This window comes from Coregonus clupeaformis, chromosome 18 (assembly GCF_020615455.1).
Source record: "Coregonus clupeaformis isolate EN_2021a chromosome 18, ASM2061545v1, whole genome shotgun sequence".
NCBI classification, from domain to species: domain Eukaryota; kingdom Metazoa; phylum Chordata; class Actinopteri; order Salmoniformes; family Salmonidae; genus Coregonus; species Coregonus clupeaformis.
Window position 1 is genome coordinate 12,999,083 of NC_059209.1, and position 22,246 is coordinate 13,021,328.

Here is a 22,246-nt window from a genome sequence, read left to right on the forward strand (position 1 = left end):
TTCTCCGCTTTTCAAATCCGAAAACGGATTAGGAATAGCGTCTACCAACCAGTAGATAGAGCGGTTTTAGTAACCCATCAACTGCTCTCTTTCTAGCAGCATTAAGTCATGTCAGAAGCTGGCAGATTAATTATTTACCAACAACAGCTGCAAATTCCAATAAAACTACATAATGTTTTGTCTAACAACACTATCATGAATCTAACAAATACGTTTTGTGGGTCAGAGTGCAGTATTTAGTTACTACTAAAGCACAAATGTACTGTATGTTACCATGTTTTTCACACTTGCTTTAGCCATAAGGGAGCTGTGACTCGCGGGAGAGAATGTCTTCATAGCTCCACAAATTCCCATGATTTGTGAATCTGTTTCAGATTGAACAGCTAGCGCTAAGATTTTGAATGCTTCCCCAGTCTGGCGACCTAGAATGATAAAGAGAAGATTTCTAATACTCACTAGCTTCATCCTCCTTCTCAGGATTATGCTCCGTGCTCTAAATAACTCAACTGGCTAGTTTCTCTGTCTCTAAAGAGGAGGGCGGGCTGTAACCCTCTGATTGGATAGAGCAGATTAGGAATAGCTTCTACCAATAAAAAGTTACAGCTGTTTGTCGGACTTTAGAGTGACAACAAGTGGCTAGCTAACGTCTACGAACAGCTCTCTGTGTCATTATTTAGCAGCCCAAACAGATATGGACACACACAGACTCGGGGGGCAAAAATTATGACGAGGGTGAAGAGTGACCACAATTACTGACCACAACCACACAAATATTGATCACACAAGAACTGAACCACACAACTACAGACCACAACCACACAACTACTGACCACAATTACTGACCACAACCACACAACTACTGACCACAACCACACATCATCTGACCACACAACTACTGACCACAACCACACAACTGCTGACCACATCTAGTGACCACAACCACACAACTACTGACCACAACCACACAACATCTGACCACACAACTACTGACCACACATCTAATCAATATAACTACTGACCACAACTACCTGGCCACAACTACTGACCACAACCACAGAACTTGTGACCACAACCAAACAACTACTGACCACACAACTACTGAACCACAGCTACCGACCACAAAACTACTGACCACTACTGACCACAACTACTTAACATTACTACTGATCACAACCACACAGCTACTGACCACACACCTACTGACCTAACCTATTGACCTAACCTACTGACCACAACCACACAACTACTAAACCACACACCTACTTACCAAAACTACTGACCACAACTAAACAACTACTGAGCACAGCTACTGACCAGACAACAACTGAACCACACAACTACACAATTACTGACCACAGCCACACAACTGCTGACCACACAATTACTGACCATAACCACAAAACTACTGAACATAACCACAATTACTGACCACAACCACACAATTACTGACCACAACCACACAATTACTGACCACAACCACACAATTACTGACCACACTACTACTGACCACAACCACACAAATATTGACCACACAACTACTGAACCACACAACTATAGACCACAACCACGCAACTACCGATCACAACTACTGACCACAATTACTGACCACAACCACACAACTACCGACCACAACTACTGTCCACAACCACACAACTTCTGACCACAACCACTGAACCAAACTACTGACCACAACTACTGACCATAACCACACAACTACTGACCACAAAATTACTTATTATTATGATTTCGCACGCTACTCCTCTTACACCATTTAAGATAGACACGCTATTCAAACGTTATAACGTGTAGACTGTTCTGGGTTAGGTTGCTTGAGATTTTTTTTGTTGAAATAATTTATTATTTTTGTACTACAACAATATTTAAATGAGCTCTCTATGAATATCAATGGCAATAAAAGTGCCATAGACTTACAAGCGGGAAATGTGTAAATGTATCTCCTCCTACATAATTTAGGCTATCAACGCCAAACTAACGTTGAGATGTTCACAATAACCCAATTAAAAAAGATTGCATTCAAAATTTTGACAACATTTATACTTTTTGAACTATAACCATTTTAGTTGTTAATAAAAAAGCTCCATAGGCTTGAATAAGAAGTGTTTACATTCACCATTGTTCTTACACTGTTTAAGCTATGAACGCCAAACAAACGTTCAGACTGACCCAACTTAGATTGCTTGCATTCAGATTTGTTATACTTTTAGAATTATAACCATTTTACATTTGCATAAATTAACATGGGTTTGAATTAGAACCACAGTAATACAGTGGTGGTTATTTTAAATGGTCCTGCTCCTTTGCCAATTAAGCTATAAGACCAACTTTAAAACATTCAGGCTATCCTAACTTCAGATTATTTACAACTTGTATCAACTATAACTATATGAATGTGCTTAAATTAGCCCACCAACAGTAAAATAACCCACCAACAGTAACTCTTGAACCGTTCAATCTACATACACCAAACAATCTTTCACATGTTCAGGCAATCCTAACTTCAAGTTATTATTTTTAAATCAACTGTATAAATTAGCATAATATAGCTCATCAAACATACATTCTTGAACCATTCAAGCTAAAGACAACAAACCAACTTTCACATGTCCCGCTATCCTAACTTGAAATTCTATTTAAAAAAAGATCAACTAGAACTGTATAAACTAGCATAACTTTGCATAAACTTTGCATAATATAACTTACTTTCATATGTTCAGGCTTTTCGAACTTTTCATCTCCCTATTTTTTCAACTACAACCAGTGTCCACCATTACTACTGCAGACACTACCACTACTATAACGTTTTTCAAAACAATACATACTTTAAAGCTGCTTTGATTTAAATAGTATAACTTCTACCACAAAAATTATTTTAAAGAGTTAAAGCAAGTCCCATCAATTGTACTACATGTGCAAATACCATCTAGTTATTATTATTATTTGGAACGCTATTCCTCCTACACCGTTTCAGCTAGAAACTTTATTCAAACTTTAAAACATGCAAATTGGTCCAGAATAGTCTCACTTTTGACACAAATCAGCTACTTTGACCACTTGGCCAACAACTTAGACAAAAAGTTAGAGCGTATGAAATCTTCATCTACTTCTCTGCTATTCAAATATGTTTGCAGAACCAAAATATATTGTACAGATCTAATGATACAGCTGTTTTAGTAACTGCATACACAAGTTTCCGTCTCAACCTTTACAAACAACTGCTGTTTTGACCACTTTCCAAACAAGTTAGACAAAAGTTTTAAATCTAAACAGAAATATATACTACCAATAAAAAGTTACAGCTGTTTGTCTGAGTTTAGAGTGTCAAAAAGTAGCTACAGTGAGGGAAAAAGTATTTGATCCCCTGCTGATTTTGTATGTTTTCCCACTGACAAAGACATGATCAGACTATAATTTTAATTGTAGGTTTATTTGTACAGTGAGAGACAGAATAACAACAACAAAATCCAGAAAAACGCATGTCAAATATGTTATAAATTGATTTGCATTTTAACGAGGGAAATAAGTATTTGACCCCTCTGCAAAACATGACTTAGTACTTGGTGGCAAAACCCTTGTTGGCAATCACAGAGGTCAGACGTTTCTTGTAGTTGGCCACCAGGTTTGCACACATCTCAGGAGGGATTTTGTCCCACTCCTCTTTGCAGATCTTCTCCAAGTCATTAAGGTTTCGAGGCTGACGTTTGGCAACTCGAACCTTCAGCTCCCTCCACAGATGTTCTATGGGATTAAGGTCTGGAGACTGGCTAGGCCACTCCAGGACCTTAATGTGCTTCTTCTTGAGCCACTCCTTTGTTGCCTTGGCCGTGTGTTTTGGGTCATTGTCATGCTGGAATACCCAACCACGACCCATTTTCAATGCCCTGGCTGAGGGAAGGAGGTTCTCACCCAAGATTTGACGGTACATGGCCCCGTCCATCGTCCCTTTGATGCGGTGAAGTTGTCCTGTTCCCTTAGCAGAGAAAACCCCCAAAAGCATAATGTTTCCACCTCCATGTTTGACGGTGGGGATGCTGTTCTTGGGGTCATGACAGCATTCCTCCTCCTCCAAACACAGCGAGTTGAGTTGATGCCAAAGAGCTCGATTTTGGTCTCATCTGACCACAACACTTTCACCCAGTTCTCCTCTGAATCATTCAGATGTTCATTGGCAAACTTCAGATGGCCCTGTATATGTGCTTTCTTGAGCAGGGGGACCTTGCGGGCGCTGCAGGATTTCAGTCCTTCACGGCGTAGTGTGTTACCAATTGTTTTCTTGGTGACTATGGTCCCAGCTGCCATTGACAAGATCCTCCCGTGTAGTTCTGGGCTGATTCCTCACCGTTCTCATGATCATTGCAACTCCACGAGGTGAGATCTTGCATGGAACCCCAGGCCGAGGGAGATTGACAGTTATTTTGTGTTTCTTCCATTTGCGAATAATCGCACCAACTGTTGTCACCTTCTCACCAAGCTGCTTGGTAATGGTCTTGTAGCCCATTCCAGCCTTGTGTAGGTCTACAATCTTGTCCCTGACATCCTTGGAGAGCTCTTTGGTCTTGGCCATGGTGGAGAGTTTGGAATCTGATTGATTGATTGCTTCTGTGGACAGGTGTCTTTTATACAGGTAACAAACTGAGATTAGGAGCACTCCCTTTAAGAGTGTGCTCCTAATCTCAGCTCGTTACCTGTATAAAAGACACCTGGGAGCCAGAAATCTTTCTGATTGAGAGGGGGTCAAATACTTATTTCTCTCATTAAAATGCAAATCAATTTATAACATTTTTGACATGCGTTTTTCTGGATTTTTCTGTTGTTATTCTGTCTCTCACTGTTCAAATAAACCTACCATTAAAATTATAGACTGATCATGTCTTTGTCAGTGGCAAACGTACAAAATCAGCAGTAGCTCTCTCATGTCTCATCATTGAGCAGCCCAAACGGAACCGTTGCTATGTATACTCACAGACACAGAGGAGCACGTGGCATTTTAGGCAAAAATGTTGACGAGGGTGAAGAGTAACCACAATTAATGACCATAACCACACATCTACTGACCACAACCACACAACTACTGAACCACACACCTACTTACCAAAACTACTGACCACAACTACTGACCACAACCACTGAGAGAAAAAAACTACTGACCACACAACTAACGACCACAACCACACAACTGCTGATCACTACTGACCACAACTACCGACCGCAGCTACTGAATACAACCACACACCAACTAACCACAGCTATTGACCACAACTAGGGGTGCGAAGGTGAACGGAAAGGCACTGGAGCGACAAACCGCCCTTGCTGTCTCTGCCTGGCCGGTACCCATCTCTCCATTGGGATTCTCTGACTCTGACCCTATTACGGGGGCTGAGTGACTGGCTTACTGGTGCTTTCCATGCCATCCCTAGGAGGGGTGCGTCACTTGACTGGGTTGAGTCACTGACGTTGTCTTCTTGTCCGCTTTATCGCCCCCTCAGGCTCGTGCAGTGGAGGAGATCTTCGTGGGCTATACTCAGCCTTATCTCAGGGTAGTAGGTTGGTGGTCTGTTGCTATCCCTCTGGTGGTTTAGGGGCTGTGCTTTGGCAAAGTGGGTGGGGTTATATCCTGCCTGGTTGGCCCTGTCCGGGGGTATAGTTGGACGGGGCCACAGTGTGTCCCGACCCCCCCTCTCTCAGCCTCCAGTATCTATGCTGCAATAGTCCATGTGCAGGGGGGCTAGGGTCAGTCTATTTTTTCTGGTGTTATTCTCCTGTCTTATCCGGTGTCCTGTGTGAATTTAAGTATGCTCCCTCTAATTCTCTCACTCTCGCTCTCTCCCTCCCCTCCCGGACGACCTGAGCCCTAGGACCATGCCTCAGGACTACCTGGCCTGATGAATCCTTGCTGTCCCCAGTCCACCTGGTTGTGCTGCTGCTCCAGTTTCAACTCTTCTGCCTGCGGCCTGGTTAACCGGACGTGCTACCTTGTCCCAGACCTGCTGTTTTCAACTCTCTCTCTCTACCGCACCGGCTATTTCAACCTCTAAATGCCCGGCTATGAAAAGCCAAGTGACATTTACTCCTGATGTACTGACCTGTTGCAACCTCTACAACCACTGTGATTATTATTTTATCCTGCAGGTCATCTATGAATGTTTGACATCTTGGAGAAAATTCTGGCCTTAATGGCTAAGTACTGTTATAACCTCCACCCGGCACAGCCAGAAGGGGACTGGTTCCTCTCTAGGTTTCTGCCTTTTCTTATGAGTTTTTCCTAGCCACCGTGCTTCTACATCTGCATTGCTTGCTGTTTGGGGTTTTAGGCTGGGTTTCTGTATAGCACTTTGTTACATCTGCTGATGTTAAAATGGCTTTATAAATACATTTGATTGATTGATTAATTGTTGGTAGGAATTATGCTAATGTATGCATTTTTAAGTAGTTATAATTTATAGCACAGACCAGAGCTAGACCATAGTTAGTGCGAGACAGAGATAGCTATTTACACCCAGGACCAGAGCTAGTGCAGACCAGAGCAGTAGTTGTGGTCAGCAGTTGTGGTCAGTAGTTGTGGTATGTAGTTGTTTGGTTCAGTAGTTATGGTCAGTAGTTGTGTGGTTGTGATCAGTAGTGGTGGTTTAGTAGTTGTGGTCAGTAGTTGTGTGGTTGTATTCAGTAGCTGTGGTTGGTAGTTGTGGTCAGTAGTGATCACCAGTTGTGTGGTTGTGGTCATTAGTTGAACGTGATTAAGTTTTATTGGAATTTGCAGCGGTTGTTGGTAAATAATGTATCTGCTAGCTGACATGACATGACTTACTGCATCTATGAAGAGAGCATTTGATGGGTTACTAAAACAGCTCTATCTATTGATTGGTAGAAGCTATTCATATTTGAAAACCAATGAAGTAGAGGAAGATTTCATACGCTCTAAGTTTTTGTCTGACTTGTTGGGGTAGTGGTCAAAATGGCAGTGGTTTGGAAAAAGTAGGAAGAAATGTGTTAATGCAGTTACTAAAAGAGCTGTATCGTTAGATCCATTACATATACTATCGTTCGGCGAACAAATTTGAATAGCAGAGAAGTAGAGGAAGATTTCATATACTCTAACTTTTGTCAAGGTTTTTGTCAAAGTGGTAAAAGTAGCTGATTTGTGTCAAAAGTTGCATTGTTGCATTTACAGTGAATGGAATGCTGGAAGTGACTTCACAATAGGGAGATTTAGAATGTTGAAACAAAGTCCCATGAAAGTAAATGAAGACAGGCAAAAAGGACAAAAAGTTGATTCGTTTAAAAAGTATACAAGATATAAAAAGGTTGAATGCAAGCAACTTGGTCCAGATCAGTCTACACGTTTTAAAGTTTGAACAGCATTTCTAGCTTAAATGGTGTAAGAGGAGATGAGTGCTAAAGAATAAGACACGCAGTTTCCAACGATGTAAAAGCGCAAGCATGACAGTCACTATGCTCAATTATTCCTATGGCAGGCAGTGGCACTCACAGGCTGCGTGACAGCGAAGCCTAGTCAGACTGGCCTGTGGTATGTTCTTACAGGCTAAATTAAAATATACAATCTATCCACTACGCTCGCGCTGCGAGCTGCTCCAATAATTAAACAAATGTAACAGAAGCCCAATCACTCTCTGCACACCACAGCTCGCCATTACGTAGAGAAGCAGCTGAGTAGGCTATTGGCTGGTTAGGGCATGCAGCTGGCTGATCACTGCAGTCACACGTGACATTGGATAAAGCACTCCTTCTGATATGACATCACGCTCTGAAGTGACGAGTTTGCATCCCTGAGTGGTAGTCCTAGTTCCAACGGCAAAAAGAGATGATATAGCTCAATGGGTCTGGTAAAATAAAGGTTCAATACATAAATGCTCCACTACTCACTCTTAGTAACACAGTGTTCCGCTGGCAACAGCCTCTTCTTCATCAAACCCTGCAGCACTGAGTGCACTGACGGCTGGTGGACCAGCTGGAGCACAAACAGGTGAGACTGCAGGTAGAGAGGGGGAGGGAGGTAGAGAGAAGGAGAAAAAGAGATGGAAAGATGTTTAGGATTAGAAATTACCATTGCAATAGTGAACACTTGTCTGTATATAGAGGGCTACAGGTTTGATGTGACGGTTACAATGGTGAGACTCCATTCAACGGAGGTGTGTGTGTGCGCGAGCGTGGTTGCAGGACACTCACACAGCAGCAGGCGGTGACAGTGATCTGTATGGTGTTCCTCCCAGGCTGGCACACTTGCTTCAGGTACAGGGGCTTGTGGGAAGTCTTATTGTCGCCGCGCTGGATGGTGAGGGGCGTGGCGTTGACGCTCACTTGCACTGACACTGGCCAGTTGGTGTTCATCTGAAGGTCCTCGTGGTGGTAACACTTAAACTGGAGCTCCAGGTCAGGCCTGCGTATAGTTACACACACATCAGGGTTTCCGTTAGGAAAATGTGGCACCAGACAGAATGACAGAAATCACGGTAATTCATATAAACAGAACATGAAAGTCGAGGATGCAACAATGTGCGGTCCTTCTTACCAAATTCTGATCCGCACTTTGAAGATGTTAACTGTCCACATTTACTTTTCCTCAGCCAACTAGACGAGTAACAAACAGCAAAATCACTAGCCTATGTCAATCTATTATCCCCCATATTACAAAAGTTTACCTAATCTATTGATCAACTTATCAAGAAAGAAATTGCCTATTCCAAACAGACTCTGGGACAGTTGTGGGACAATAGATCCCGAATTCATACAACCACTAGGCTACATAAAAAAAAACTGTTAAAAAGCAATGAGGCTGACGCAACAGATCAGGACGTTTAGCATAAAATGTTGATAAACTATTATTTATTCACGTTATAAGCGCAGCAATGTGCACAAGGCAGCAGGCTACGTGCAAATGTTTTTTCCATAATGCACTTAGTGGGAAAACACAGTTTTCATGTGCCAGAGATAAAATATCCATTAGAAATTTAGATAGAGGAAAGACCTAATATGCAACACCTAGCATTGGTTAGCTTATGACTAGGATTGTGCCTTTGGCTACTGAACAATGAAAGAAAGTTGATATTAAATACACTGCATGGCCAAAAGTGTGTGGACTGAACATCTCATTCCAAAATCATTGGGCAATAATATGGAGTTGGTCCCTTCTTTGCTGCTATAACAGCCTCCAATCTTCTGGGAAGGCTTTCCATTAGATATTGGAACATTGCTGCGGGGACTCGCTTCCATTCAGCCACAAGAGCATTAGTGAGGTTGGGTACTGATGTTGGGCGATTAGGCCTGGCTCGCAGTCGGCGTTCCAATTCATCCCAAAGGTGTTCGATGGGGTTGAGGTCAGGGCTCGGTGCAGGCCAGTCAAGTTCTTCCACACCAATCTCGACAAACCATTTCTGTATGGACCTCGCTTTGTGCACAGGGGCATTGTCATGCTGAAACAGGAAAGGGCTTTCCCCAAGCTGTTGCCACAAAGTTGGAAGCACAGAATCATCTCGAATGTCATTGTATGCTGTAGTGTTAAGATTTCCCTTCACTGGAACTAAGGGGCCTAGCCCGAACCATTATCCTCCTCCCCCTAACTCTACAGTTGGCACTATGCATTTGGGCAGGTAGCGTTCTCCTGGCATCCGCCAAAACCCATATTCGTCCGTCGGACTGCCAGATGGTGAAGCGTGATTCATCACTCCAGAAAACACGTTTCCACTGCTCCAGAGTCCAATGGCGGCGAACTTTACACCACTCCAGCCGATGTTTGGCATTGCGCATGGTGATCTTAGGCTTGAGTGCGGCTGCTCGGCCATGGAAACCCATTTCATGAAGCTCCCAACGAACAGTTATTGTGCTGACGTTGCTTCCAGAGGCAGTTTGGAACTCGGTAGTGAGTGTTGCAACCAAGGACAGACAATTTGTACACGCTACGCGCTTCAGCACTCGGCGGTCCTGTTCTGTGTAGCCTACCACTTCGCTGCTGAGCCGTTGTTGCTCCTAGATGTTTCCACTTCACAGTAACATCACTTACAGTTGACCGGGGCAGCTGTAGCATGGCAGAAATTTGACAAACTGACTTGTTGGAAAGGTGGCATCCTATGAAGGTGCCACATTAAAAAGTCACTTGGCTCTTCAGTACGGGCCATTCTACTGCCAATGTTTGTCTGTGGAGATTGCATGGCTGTGCGCTTGATTTTATACACCTGTCAGCAATGGATGTGGCTGAAATAGCTGAATACACTAATTTGAAGGGGTGTCCACATCCATCAATCAATCAATCAATCAATCAAATGTATTTATAAAGCCCTTTTTACATCAGCAGAAGTCACATCCTTTTGGCCATTGCCTCCATGGATATGGTCTGATTTTGGCTAGGATACTTTGAAGCAAGGTAAGACATGCCTCATAATATGTAGTAAAACGTTTAGGTTTCAAACAATTAAGTATATGTTTTCAAAATGCATACTGCCTCCAGCTCATTACAAAGTGAGCTGAAGCCTGCCTTCCGTTGTCTATGCATCTGCTGTTTGAGATGCTGTAGCAGCAGCTCTCGTGCCGTCTGACAGATTTTCCACGTAAAGGTTCTGTATCTGTATGGTGTACGCGTGTGATAAATAAGATGCATAACGAATATACTGTACACGCGCACCAATCGAATTCCACTAAAATATGCAAATTAACCTATAGACTGATAAGAATGACCAGTCAAATATAGGTTATTTAAATCAAATGGTATTTCCATCAATGAATAGGCTCAAAAGCATTATTTCGCAATGGGATTTTTTCTTCTTCTCCTGGACAATTGGCCGGCGCTAATTAAATATTTTCCTCTGACAAAAGCTGGCTATTACCGGCTAACGGAAACCCTCACACACACACGAGCCAAATAATCTCTATAGTAGTTTAGTACAGCATAGCATAGTACATTACAGTATATTAAATGCAGGGCAGAGGAGCTTGGACCTCATCATGAGGGTCTTGTAAACAGAGTCGCGCAGCTGGAAGACGTGGTTGCTAACGGCCAAGTTGTGCTCCAGGCGGAAAGGCTCCAGCACCACGCCGTCTCGTACAGGGAAGGTCAGCCGCAGGTCATTGCTAGGGTTACCTGTGGAGTGCCAGGCGCAATCAATCAGTCATCATGTCTCATTGTTAGACCGTCCAAACACACAACACTGGTCTCTGTTTTCTGGAGATAAAACTGTGAAACCAAAGACTACACTGAGAGACAGGGAATTTCCAAAGCAAAATATGTGTGTGTGCATGAGTCATGTTTGGGTTTACCTGTGGGGGGTGGTGGCGGTAGGGAGTTCATGTTTGGTTTGATGTCAGGCAGGAAGGAGGGCTTGACGTCATGGCCAGGGGATATGTAGGGGGGCACTGCACTCCCCGGGGTTATGGGAGGGGTTGGGTTTCCAGGAAGGGGAGAGCTTGGATAACCAGGCATTGGCCTGCCAAGCTGGCACACAAAGACAAGGAGAGCAGGGTTAGGAATAGGTCAACATCTCTACACCCAAAGATGAGTCTAGTCAAATCAAATCAAATTTGCCACATGCGCCGAATACAACAGGTGTAGACCTTACAGTGAAATGCTTACTTACAAGCCCTTAACCAACAATGCAGTTTTAAGAAAATACAAAATAAAATGTTAAGTAAAAAATATGTTACAGACTCAGTCAGGGACATGTCAGTGAAGACACTTGCAAGTTGGTCAGCGCATGCTCGGAGTACACGTCCTGGTAATTCGTCTGGCCCTGCGGCCTTGTGAATGTTGACCTGCTTAAAAGTCTTACTCATATCGGCTACGGAGAGCGTGATCACATAGTCATCCGGAACAGCTGATGCTCTCATGCATGCTTCAGTGTTGCTTGCCTCGACGCGAGCATAGAAGTGATTTAGCTCGTCTGGTAGGCTTGCGTCACTGGGCAGCTCGCGGCTGTGCTTCCCTTTGGAGTCTGTAATAGTTTTCAAGCCCTGCCACATCCGACCAGCATCGGAGCCGGGGTAGTACGATTCAATCTTAATCCTGTATTGACTCTTTGCCTGTTTGATGGTTCGTCAGAGGGCATAGCGGGATTTCTTATACGCGTTCGGGTTAGAGTCCTGCTCCTTGAAAGCAGCAGCTCTACCCTTTAGCTCAGTGTGGATGTTGCCTGTAATCCATGGCTTCTGGTTGGGGTATGTACGTACGGTCACTGTGGGGCCGACGTCATCGATGCACTTATTGATGAAGCCAGTGACTGATGTGGTGTACTCCTCAATGCTATCGGAAGAATGCCGGAACATATTCCAGTCTGTGCTAGCAAAACAGTCCTGTAGCTTAGCATCTGCGTCATCTGACCACTTCCTTATTAACCAAGTCACTGGTGCTTCCTGCTTTAGTTTTTGCTTATAAGCAGGAATCAGGAGGATAGAGTTTTTTATCCTCTGGTTGCACATTTAACATGCTGGTAGAAATGAGGTAGAACTGATTTAAGTTTCCCTGCATTAAAGTCCCCGGCCACTAGGAGCGCTGCCTCTGGATGAGCATTTTCCTGTTTGCTTATGGCCTTACAGCTCATTGAGTGCAATCTTAGTGCCAGCATCGGTTTGTGGTGGTAAATAGACAGCTACGAAAAATATAGATGATAAATTGTGTGGTCTACAGCTTATCATGAGATACTCTACCTCAGGCGTGCAAAACCTCGAGACTTCCTTAGTATTAGATTTTATGCAGCAGCTGTTGTTTACAAATATGCACAGACCGCCACCCCTTGTCTTACCGGAGTCAGCTGTTCTATCCAGCAAATGTAGCGTATATCCCGCCAGCTGTATGTTGTCCATGTCGTCGTTCAGCCACGACTCGGTGAAACATAAGATATTACAGTTTTTTATGTCCCGTTGGTAGGACAAGCTGGCAAATGATTGAACATTGGCTAATAGGATTGATGGAAGAGGCAGTTTACTCGCTCGCCGTCGGTTCCTTACAAGGCACCCAGACCTACAGTTGAAGTCGGAAGTTTACATACACTTAGGTTAGAGTCATTAAAACTAGTTTTTCAACCACTCCACAAATGTCTTGTTAACAAACTAGTAATTTTTCCAACAATTGTTTACAGACAGATTATTTCACTTATAATTCACTGTATCACAATTCCAGTGGGTCAGAATTTTACATACACTAAGTACACTGTGCCTTTAAACAGCTGGGAAAATTCCAGAAAACGATGTCATGGCTTTAGAAGCTTCTGATAGGCTAATTGACATCATTTGAGTCAATTGGAGGTGTACCTGTGGATGTATTTCAAGGCCTACCTTCAAACTCAGTGCCTCTTTGCTTGACATCATGGGAAAATCAAAATAATATCAGCCAAGACCTCAAAAAGAAAATTGTAGACCTCCACAAGTCTGTTTCATCCTTGGGAGCAATTTCCAAACGCCTGAAGGTACCACGTTCATCTGTACAAACAATAGTACGCAAGTATAAACACCATGTGACCACGCAGCCATCATACCGCTCAGGAAGGACACGCGTTCTGTCTCCTAGAGATGAACGTACTTTGGTGCGAAAAGTTCAAATCAATCCCAGAACAACAGCAAAGGACCTTGTGAAGATGCTGGAGGAAACAGGTACACATGTATCTACAGTGGGGAGAACAAGTATTTGATACACTGCCGATTTTGCAGGTTTTCCTACTTACAAAGCATGTAAAGATCTGTAATTTTTATCATAGGTACACTTCAACTGTGAGAGGCGGAATCTAAAACAAAAATCCAGAAAATCACATTGTATGATTTTTAAGTAATTAATTTGCATTTTATTGCATGACATAAGTATTTGATCACCTACCAACCAGTAAGAATTCCGGCTCTCACAGACCTGTTCGTTTTTTTCTTTAAGAAGCCCTCCTGTTCTCCACTCATTACCTGTATTAACTGCACCTGTTTGAACTCGTTACCTGTATAAAAGACACCTGTCCACACACTCAATCAAACAGACTCCAACCTCTCCACAATGGCCAAGACCAGAGAGCTGAGTAAGGACATCAGGGATAAAATTGTAGACCTGCACAAGGCTGGGATGGGCTACAGGACAATAGGCAAGCAGCTTGGTGAGAAGGCAACAACTGTTGGCGTAATTATTAGAAAATGGAAGAAGTTCAAGATGACAGTCAATCAACCTCGGTCTGGGGCTCCATGCAAGATCTCACCTCGTGGGGCATCAATGATCATGAGGAAGGTGAGGGATCAGCCCAGAACTACACGGCAGGACCTGGTCAATGACCGGAAGAGAGCTGGGACCACAGTCTCAAAGAAAACCATTAGTAACACACTACGCCGTCATGGATTAAAATCCTGCAGCGCACGCAAGGTCCCCCTGCTCAAGCCAGCGCATGTCCAGGCCCGTCTGAAGTTTGCCAATGACCATCTGGATGATCCAGAGGATGAATGTGAGAAGGTCATGTGGTCTGATGAGACAAAAATATAACTTTTTGGTCTAAACTCCACTCGCCGTGTTTGGAGGAAAAAGAAGGATGAGTACAACCCCAAGAACACCATCCAAACCGTGAAGCATGGAGGTGGAAACATCATTCTTTGGGGATACTTTTCTGCAAAGGGGACAGGACGACTGCACCATATTGAGGGGAGGATGGTTGGGGCCATGTATTGCGAGATCTTGGCCAACAACCTCCTTCCCTCAGTAAGAGCATTGAAGATGGGTCGTGGCTGGGTCTTCCAGCATGACAACGACCCGAAACACACAGCCAGGGCAACTAAGGAGTGGCTCCGTAAGAAGCATCTCAAGGTCCTGGAGTGGCCTAGCCAGTCTCCAGACCTGAACCCAATAGAAAATCTTAGGAGGGAGCTGAAAGTCCGTATTGCCCAGCGACAGCCCCGAAACCTGAAGGATCTGGAGAAAGTCTGTATGGAGGAGTGGGCCAAAATCCCTGCTGCAATGTGTGCACACCTGGTCAAGACCTACAGGAAACGTATGATCTCTGTAATTGCAAACAAAGGTTTCTGTACCAAATATTAAGTTCTGCTTTTCTGATGTATCAAATACTTATGTCATGCAATAAAATGCAAATTAATTACTTAAAAATCATACAATGTGATTTTCTGGATTTTTGTTTTAGATTCCATCTCTCACAGTTGAAGTGTACCTATGATAACAATTACAGACCTCTACATGCTTTGTACAGTGGGGGGAAAAAGTATTTAGTCAGCCACCAATTGTGAACGTTCTCCCACTTAAAAAGATGAGAGAGGCCTGTAATTTTCATCATAGGTACACGTCAACTATGACAGACAAAATAAGAAAAAAAATCCAGAAAATCACATTGTAGGATTTTTAATGAATTTATTTGCAAATTATGGTGGAAAATAAGTATTTGGTCAATAACAAAAGTTTCTCAATACTTTGTTATATACCCTTTGTTGGCAATGACACAGGTCAAACGTTTTCTGTAAGTCTTCACAAGGTTTTCACACACTTGATGGTATTTTGGCCCATTCCTCCGTGCAGATCTCCTCTAGAGCAGTGATGTTTTGGGGCTGTCGCTGGGCAACACGGACTTTCAACTCCCTCCAAAGATTTTCTATGGGGTTGAGATCTGGAGACTGGCTAGGCCACTCCAGGACCTTGAAATGCTTCTTACGAAGCCACTCCTTCGTTGCCCGGGCGGTGTGTTTGGGATCATTGTCATGCTGAAAGACCCAGCCACGTTTCATCTTCAATGCCCTTGCTGATGGAAGGAGGTTTTCACTCAAAATCTCACGATACATGGCCCCCTTCATTCTTTCCTTTACACGGATCAGTCGTCCTGGTCCCTTTGCAGAAAAACAGCCCCAAAGCATGATGTTTCCACCCCCATGCTTCACAGTAGGTATGGTGTTCTTTGGATGCAACTCAGCATTCTTTGTCCTCCAAACACTACGAGTTGAGTTTTTACCAAAAAGTTCTATTTTGGTTTCATCTGACCATATGACATTCTCCCAATCCTCGTCTGGATCATCCAAATGCACTCTAGCAAACTTCAGACGGGCCTGGACATGTACTGGCTTAAGCAGGGGGACACGTCTGGCACTGCAGGATTTGAGTCCCTGGCGGCGTAGTGTGTTACTGATGGTAGGCTTTGTTACTTTGGTCCCAGCTCTCTGCAGGTCATTCACTAGGTCCCCCCGTGTGGTCCTGGGATTTTTGCTCACCGTTCTTGTGATCATTTTGACCCCACGGGGTGAGATCTTGCGTGGAGCCCCAGATCGAGGGAGATTATCAGTGGTCTTGTATGTCTTCCATTTCCTAATAATTGCTCCCACAGTTGACTTCTTCAAACCAAGCTGCTTACCTATTGCAGATTCAGTCTTCCCAGCCTGGTGCAGGTCTACAATTTTGTTTCTGGTGTCCTTTGACAGCTCTTTGGTCTTGGCCATAGTGGAGTTTGGAGTGTGACTGTTTGAGGTTGTGTACAGGTGTCTTTTATACTGATAACAAGTTCAAACAGGTGCCATTAATACAGCTAACGAGTGGAGGAAAGAGGAGCCTCTTAAAGAAGAAGTTACAGGTCTGTGAGAGCCAGAAATCTTGCTTGTTTGTAGGTGACCAAATATTTATTTTCCACCATAATTTGCAAATAAATTCATTAAAAATCCTACAATGTGATTTTCTGGATATTTTTTTCTCAATTTGTCTATCATAGTTGACGTGTACCTATGATGAAAATTACAGGCCTCTCTCATCTTTTTAAGTGGGAGAACTTGCACAATTGGTGGCTGACTAAATACTTTTTCCCCCCACTGTAAGTAGGAAAACCTGCAAAATCGGCAGTGTATCAAATACTTGTCCTCCCCACTGTATATCCACAGTAAAACGAGTCCTATATCGACATAACCTGAAAGGCTGCTTAGCAAGGAAGAAGCCACTGCTCCAAAACTGCCATAAAAAGCCAGACTACGATTTGCAACTGCACATGGGGACAAAGATCATACTTTTTGGAGAAATTTCCTCTGGTCTGATGAAACAAAAATAGAACTGTTTGGCCATAATGACCATTGTTATGTTTGGAGGAAAAAAGGTGAAGCTTGCAAGCCGAAGAACACCATCCCAACCGTGAAGCACGGGGGTGGCAGCATCATGCTATGGGGGTGCTTTGCTGCAAGAGGGACTGGTGCACTTCACAAAATAGATGGCATCATGAGGAAGGAAAATTATGTGGATATATTGAAGCAACATCTCAAGACATCAGTCAGGAAGTTAAATCTTGGTCGCAAATGGGTCTTCCAAATGGACAATGACCCCAAGCATACTTCCAAAGTTGTGGCAAAATGGCTTAAGGACAACAAAGTCAAGGTATTGGAGTGGCCATCACAAAGCCCTGACCTCAATCCTATGGAAAATTTGTGGGCAGAACTGAAAAAGCGTGTGCGAGCAAGGAGGCCTACAAACCTGAGTCAGTTACACCAGCTCTGTCAGGAGGAATGGGCCAAAATTCACCCAACTTATTGTGGGAAGCTTGTGGAAGGCTACCCGAAACATTTGTCCCAAGTTAAACAATTTAAAGGCAATGCTACCAAATACTAATTGAGTGTATGTAAACTTCTGACCCACTGGGAATGTGATGAAATAAATAAAAGTTGAAATAAATAATTCTCTCTACTATTATTCTGACATTTCAATTTTTTTAAAATAAAGTGGTGGTCCTAACTGACCTAAGACAGGGAATCTTTACTAGGATTAAATGTCAGGAATTGTGAAAAACTGAGTTTAAATGTATTTGGCTAAGATGTATATAAACGTCCGACTTCAACTGTATGTCCACGATATCTCCGCAGATCTGTTTGTGATGTCTTGCCAACTCCTATGGTCATTGGAGAGTCTGCACAACCAGATCTGACACCAGGTTACACAAATACATGATGAATGTAGAATGAGCTGTGTGTGTGTGTGTGTGTGTGTGTGTGTGTGTGTGTGTGTGTGTATGTGTGTATTTCTCTCACCCTATTGACTGCAGCCTGGTTGAAGGTGTTGTAAGCTCCCCCGTTCGCATTCAGAGTGTTGCCCTGTCCGTTGAACTGTTCCGACTGAATGGCAAAGCACACAACAAGACTGATTTGTCCTCAGGACTCCAGTTAACATCAATACACACACATAGTGAGTGTGCATACAGCACAGGCCACCAGGCTGTGAAACAGACAGACAGGAATAGGGGGTCAACAGATGGTGAACACTGGACAGCGTAGGAAGCGTTACCTTGTTCTCCTGTCCTGGGTTGGCTGGTCCCGAAGGGTACTGGCCCATGTTGCCCTGCTGGATTGGCATCTTGTGGCCTTGGTAGGATGGGGAGGTGTCTGGGCGCTGGGGCCCTGGACCGCCGTGGTACTGCATGGGCTGCCCAGGATAGGGGCTCTGACCAGGAGCGGGGCCAGGGCCCACCATGCCTGGACCATACTGCTTCCCGGGAAACCCCTGAGGGAGGGACACAGAGAGTGCAAAATTGGAAACATATATGTTGACCTCAAAACAAATCTGGGCACACAAATACATTTGTGGTATGATAAGGATACAAACAAATTAAAGCTATAACATTACTGAGCTAAACCTCACCAAATAAGAAAGTTGAGCTTACTTGAGTTTTAGGCTCGTGAAATTAGGCTACACTTAATATCCAGCGTTTATTAGAGACTAGCGATTACTAAAAATGTGAAGGAATACCTTGCTATTATAAGAGAATGGCCCATGTTGGTCATGTTGGATAGTGTAACCACAAACTACATTAAGGCAAAGTCAATATTAACACAAGCTCAAGCTCAATAAAATGAAATGAAATATTACTATGGATGTACTATGTAGGTGTTAACATAGTTTTATAATTCACACGGTATATTTTCAACTTATGGCTGTCAGTCTACAAAAGGTTTGCATTAAAAGTAGGTGAGGTCCTTCGCCGGGAGATACTCACCTCAGCGCTGTATGGGCGTTTGAGTCCCTGCTGCGGCCTGGGGGGTCCCTGCTGAGCCCCGGTGTAGCCTGGATGCTGAGGCATCCTCTGGACCTGAGGGGCCCCGTACATGGGCCCCATGGACGGGGGACGAGCGGGACCCATACCTGCCGGAGACATGCCAAGGGGACCCCTGGTGCCCAGGTGTTGCATGAACTGGCTGTTGTAGCCCACACCACCACCCATCTGAAAAGTACTCTAGGTTAGTGTGGGCATGACATGGGGGATGTCAAGTTTGAGATGTCACAAACAGTTGTCACTTCGATGTTCTCTGTTCTATGTTTTCTCTTGGTTACATGGTTATAATAATGTATAAATACAGTCCATGTTGAGTGATGTCCCTAATAAAGGAGCAGTGTTGCAAAGTCAAATAACTTCCCTCAGTTTAACATGACAAAAGCCACTAACACCTACCACCAGCAGGGGGTGCAGTATCCACACTGACCCACAGAGAGGCCACCATTTTCGTAGGATTATTTAGCACAATACATGGGTCTGGCAGGCAACTCCCTTAAGGCGTATGTGTCTCAAACCCTGGCTTGTGGTCATCCTGAGAAGATAATGTCCTACTACAAACAGTATGCACTACGGTGTAGGGTGAAGTTGCCCCTAGATGCTGATCTTGGGTCAGTGTTGCATTTCCCCCAATAATGGTTACGGTCAGGATTTGGGGGAAGCTGATCCTAAATCTGTACCTAGGGGAAACTTCACCCTAGAGCATGTACTAACATGGCTGCCCTCCCTCCTTACCTGGCCATAATTCATCTCCTGGTTCTGCTTCTCCTGGATGGCAGCAACTGTTGCCGTGGCAGTGGCCGTTGCTGTGGCAGCCGCTGTGGCCACTGCTGCCACCGCCGCCTGTGTGAAGTCGGTTTGAGGGTGGATGCTGTGAGGGGGCATGCCCATAGACCCCCCTCCGTTATTGGGGTAACTGAGGGGGCAGAGAAAAGGTTGCTTCAAAATAGGGCAAGCTGAAAATACAGTATTTCACAAACAGGTACATTTTCCCCCTGTAAAACAATAAGCTGTTGCATGCAAACAGAAACCATCATCGTCTTCACTATTTAAAAATCAAATTGAATTGCGACTCCACTTTGTCTCTGTCTTTAAAACCTATCCTATAGTCTCTGTACTGACGTTTTGCCTGTTTGATTGCCTTACGGAGGGCATAACTGGACTGGTTAAATGCGGTGATTCGCGCTTTCAGTTCTGCGCGAATGCTGCCATCTATCCACGGTTTTTGGTTTTGGATAGGTTTTAATCGTCACAGTGGGAACAACATTCCCTATACACTTCCTGATGAACTCAGTCACTGTGTCAGTGTATAGGTCAATGTTATTCTCAGAGGCAACCCGGAACATATCCCAGTCCGCGTGATCAAAACAAAAACTATTGGAGGACTACTATACAACATTTACAGTACCAGTCAAAAGTTTGGACACGCCTACTCATTCAAGGGTTTTTCATTATTTTGACTATTTTTTACATTGTAGAATAATTGTGAAGACATCGAAACTATGAAATAACACATGGAATCATGTAGCAACCAAAAAAGTGTTACACAAATCAAAAAATATTTTATATTTGAGATTCTTCAAATAGCCTCCCTTTGCCTTGATGATAGCTTTGCACATTCTTGGCATTCTCTCAACCAGCTTCATGAGGTAGTCCCATGGAATGCATTTCAATTAACAGGTGTGCCTTCTTAAAAGTTAATTTGTGAAATGTATTTCCTTCTTAATCCGTTTGAGCCAATCAGTTGTGTTGTGACAAGGTTGGGGGGGTATACAGAAGATAGACCAAGTCCATATTATGACAAGAACCGCTCAAATAAGCAAAGAGAAATGACAGTCCATCATTACTTTAAGACATGAAGGTCAGTCAATCCGGAAAATTTCAAGAACTTTGAAAGTTTCTTCAAGTGCAGTCGCAAAACCATCAAGCGCTATGTTGAAACTGGCTCTCATGAGGTCCGCCACAGGAAAGGAAGACCCAGAGTTACCTCTGCTGCAGAGGATAAGTTCATTAGAGTTACCAGCCTCAGAAATTGCAGCCCAAATAAATGCTTCAGAGTTCAACTAACAGACACATCTCAACATGAACTGTTCAGAGGGGACTGTGTGAATCAGGCCTTCATGTTCGAATTGTTGCAAAGAAACCACTACTAAAGGACACCAATAAGAAGAAGAGACCTGCTTGGGCCAAGAAACACGAGCAATGGACATTAGACCGGTGGAAATTTGTCCTTTGGTCTGGAGTCCAAATTTGAGATTTTTGGTTCAAACCTCTGTTTTTGTGAGACGTGGTGTGGGTGAACGGATGATCTCCGCATATGTATTTCCCACCATAAAGCATTAAGGGCTGGAGGTGTTATGGTGTGGGGGTGCTTTGCTGGTGACACTGTCAGTGATTTATTTAGAATTCAATTTAGAATTTTCAACAGGACAATGACCCAACACACCTCCAGGCTGTGTAAGGGCTATTTTACTAAGAAGTAAAGTGATGGAGTGCTGCATCAGATGACCTGGCCCCCACAATCCCCCGACCTCAACCAAATTGAGATGGTTTGGGATGAGTCGGACAGCAGAGTGAAGGAAAAGCAGCCAACAAATGCTCAGCATATGTGGGAACTCCTTCAAGACTGTTGGAAAAGCATTCAGGTGAAGCTGGTTGAGAGAATTGCCAAGAGTGTGCAAAGCTGTCATCAAGGCAAAGGGTGGCTATTTGAAGAATCTCAAATATAACATAATTTTGATTTGTTTAACACTTTTTTGGTTACTACATGATTCCATGTGTTATTTCATAGTTTTGATGTCTTCACTATTATTCTACAATGTAAAAAATAGTAAAAATAAAGAAAAACCCATGAATGAGTAGGTGTGTCCAAACTTTTGACTGGTAGTGTATGACTGACAGCCAATTCATTCTGTTTTGGTATGTACTCATGTCCCTGTGCTCAAAGGGAATGGTTCCAGCTATTCAAAAAAGTATGGTGCATAGTGATTACAGTGTCACCGGGGGCTGTGTCTGCCTGTCTGATGCTTACCTTCCCCCGTAGCCAGGTCCAGCTGGGTAGCCCCCGTTGCCCCTGCCGTACATGCCCTGATGCATGTAGGCCTTGTTGGGCTCTGGGTATCCCTGTTGACTCATAAACTGCTGGCCCATCCCAGGGATGTTGCCGCGAATCATGTGGCCCCTGCCAGAGTTCCCACCTGGACCCATCGGGTTCCCACCCAGGCCCTGAGAGGGGGAGGAGAAACAAACAGACG

The 22,246-nt window shown here is 43.8% G+C and overlaps 1 protein-coding gene across 2 annotated transcripts in view; it reads right to left on the reverse strand.

Moving 5' to 3' along the window:
- LOC121587474 (zinc finger MIZ domain-containing protein 2-like) overlaps positions 1-22,246 on the reverse strand; it is an 89,668-nt gene that overhangs the window by 40,123 nt on the left and 27,299 nt on the right. For both annotated transcript variants that reach the window (XM_041904434.2, XM_041904435.2), the window contains exons 4-12: positions 22,024-22,217; positions 19,728-19,908; positions 18,939-19,163; positions 18,230-18,445; positions 17,977-18,060; positions 11,284-11,458; positions 10,966-11,107; positions 8,203-8,413; positions 7,900-8,005 (exon numbers count right to left, since the gene is read on the reverse strand). In XM_041904434.2, the coding sequence (XP_041760368.1) occupies positions 7,900-8,005; positions 8,203-8,413; positions 10,966-11,107; positions 11,284-11,458; positions 17,977-18,060; positions 18,230-18,445; positions 18,939-19,163; positions 19,728-19,908; positions 22,024-22,217 (1,534 nt within the window). The remainder of the gene's footprint in view (positions 1-7,899; positions 8,006-8,202; positions 8,414-10,965; positions 11,108-11,283; positions 11,459-17,976; positions 18,061-18,229; positions 18,446-18,938; positions 19,164-19,727; positions 19,909-22,023; positions 22,218-22,246) is intronic.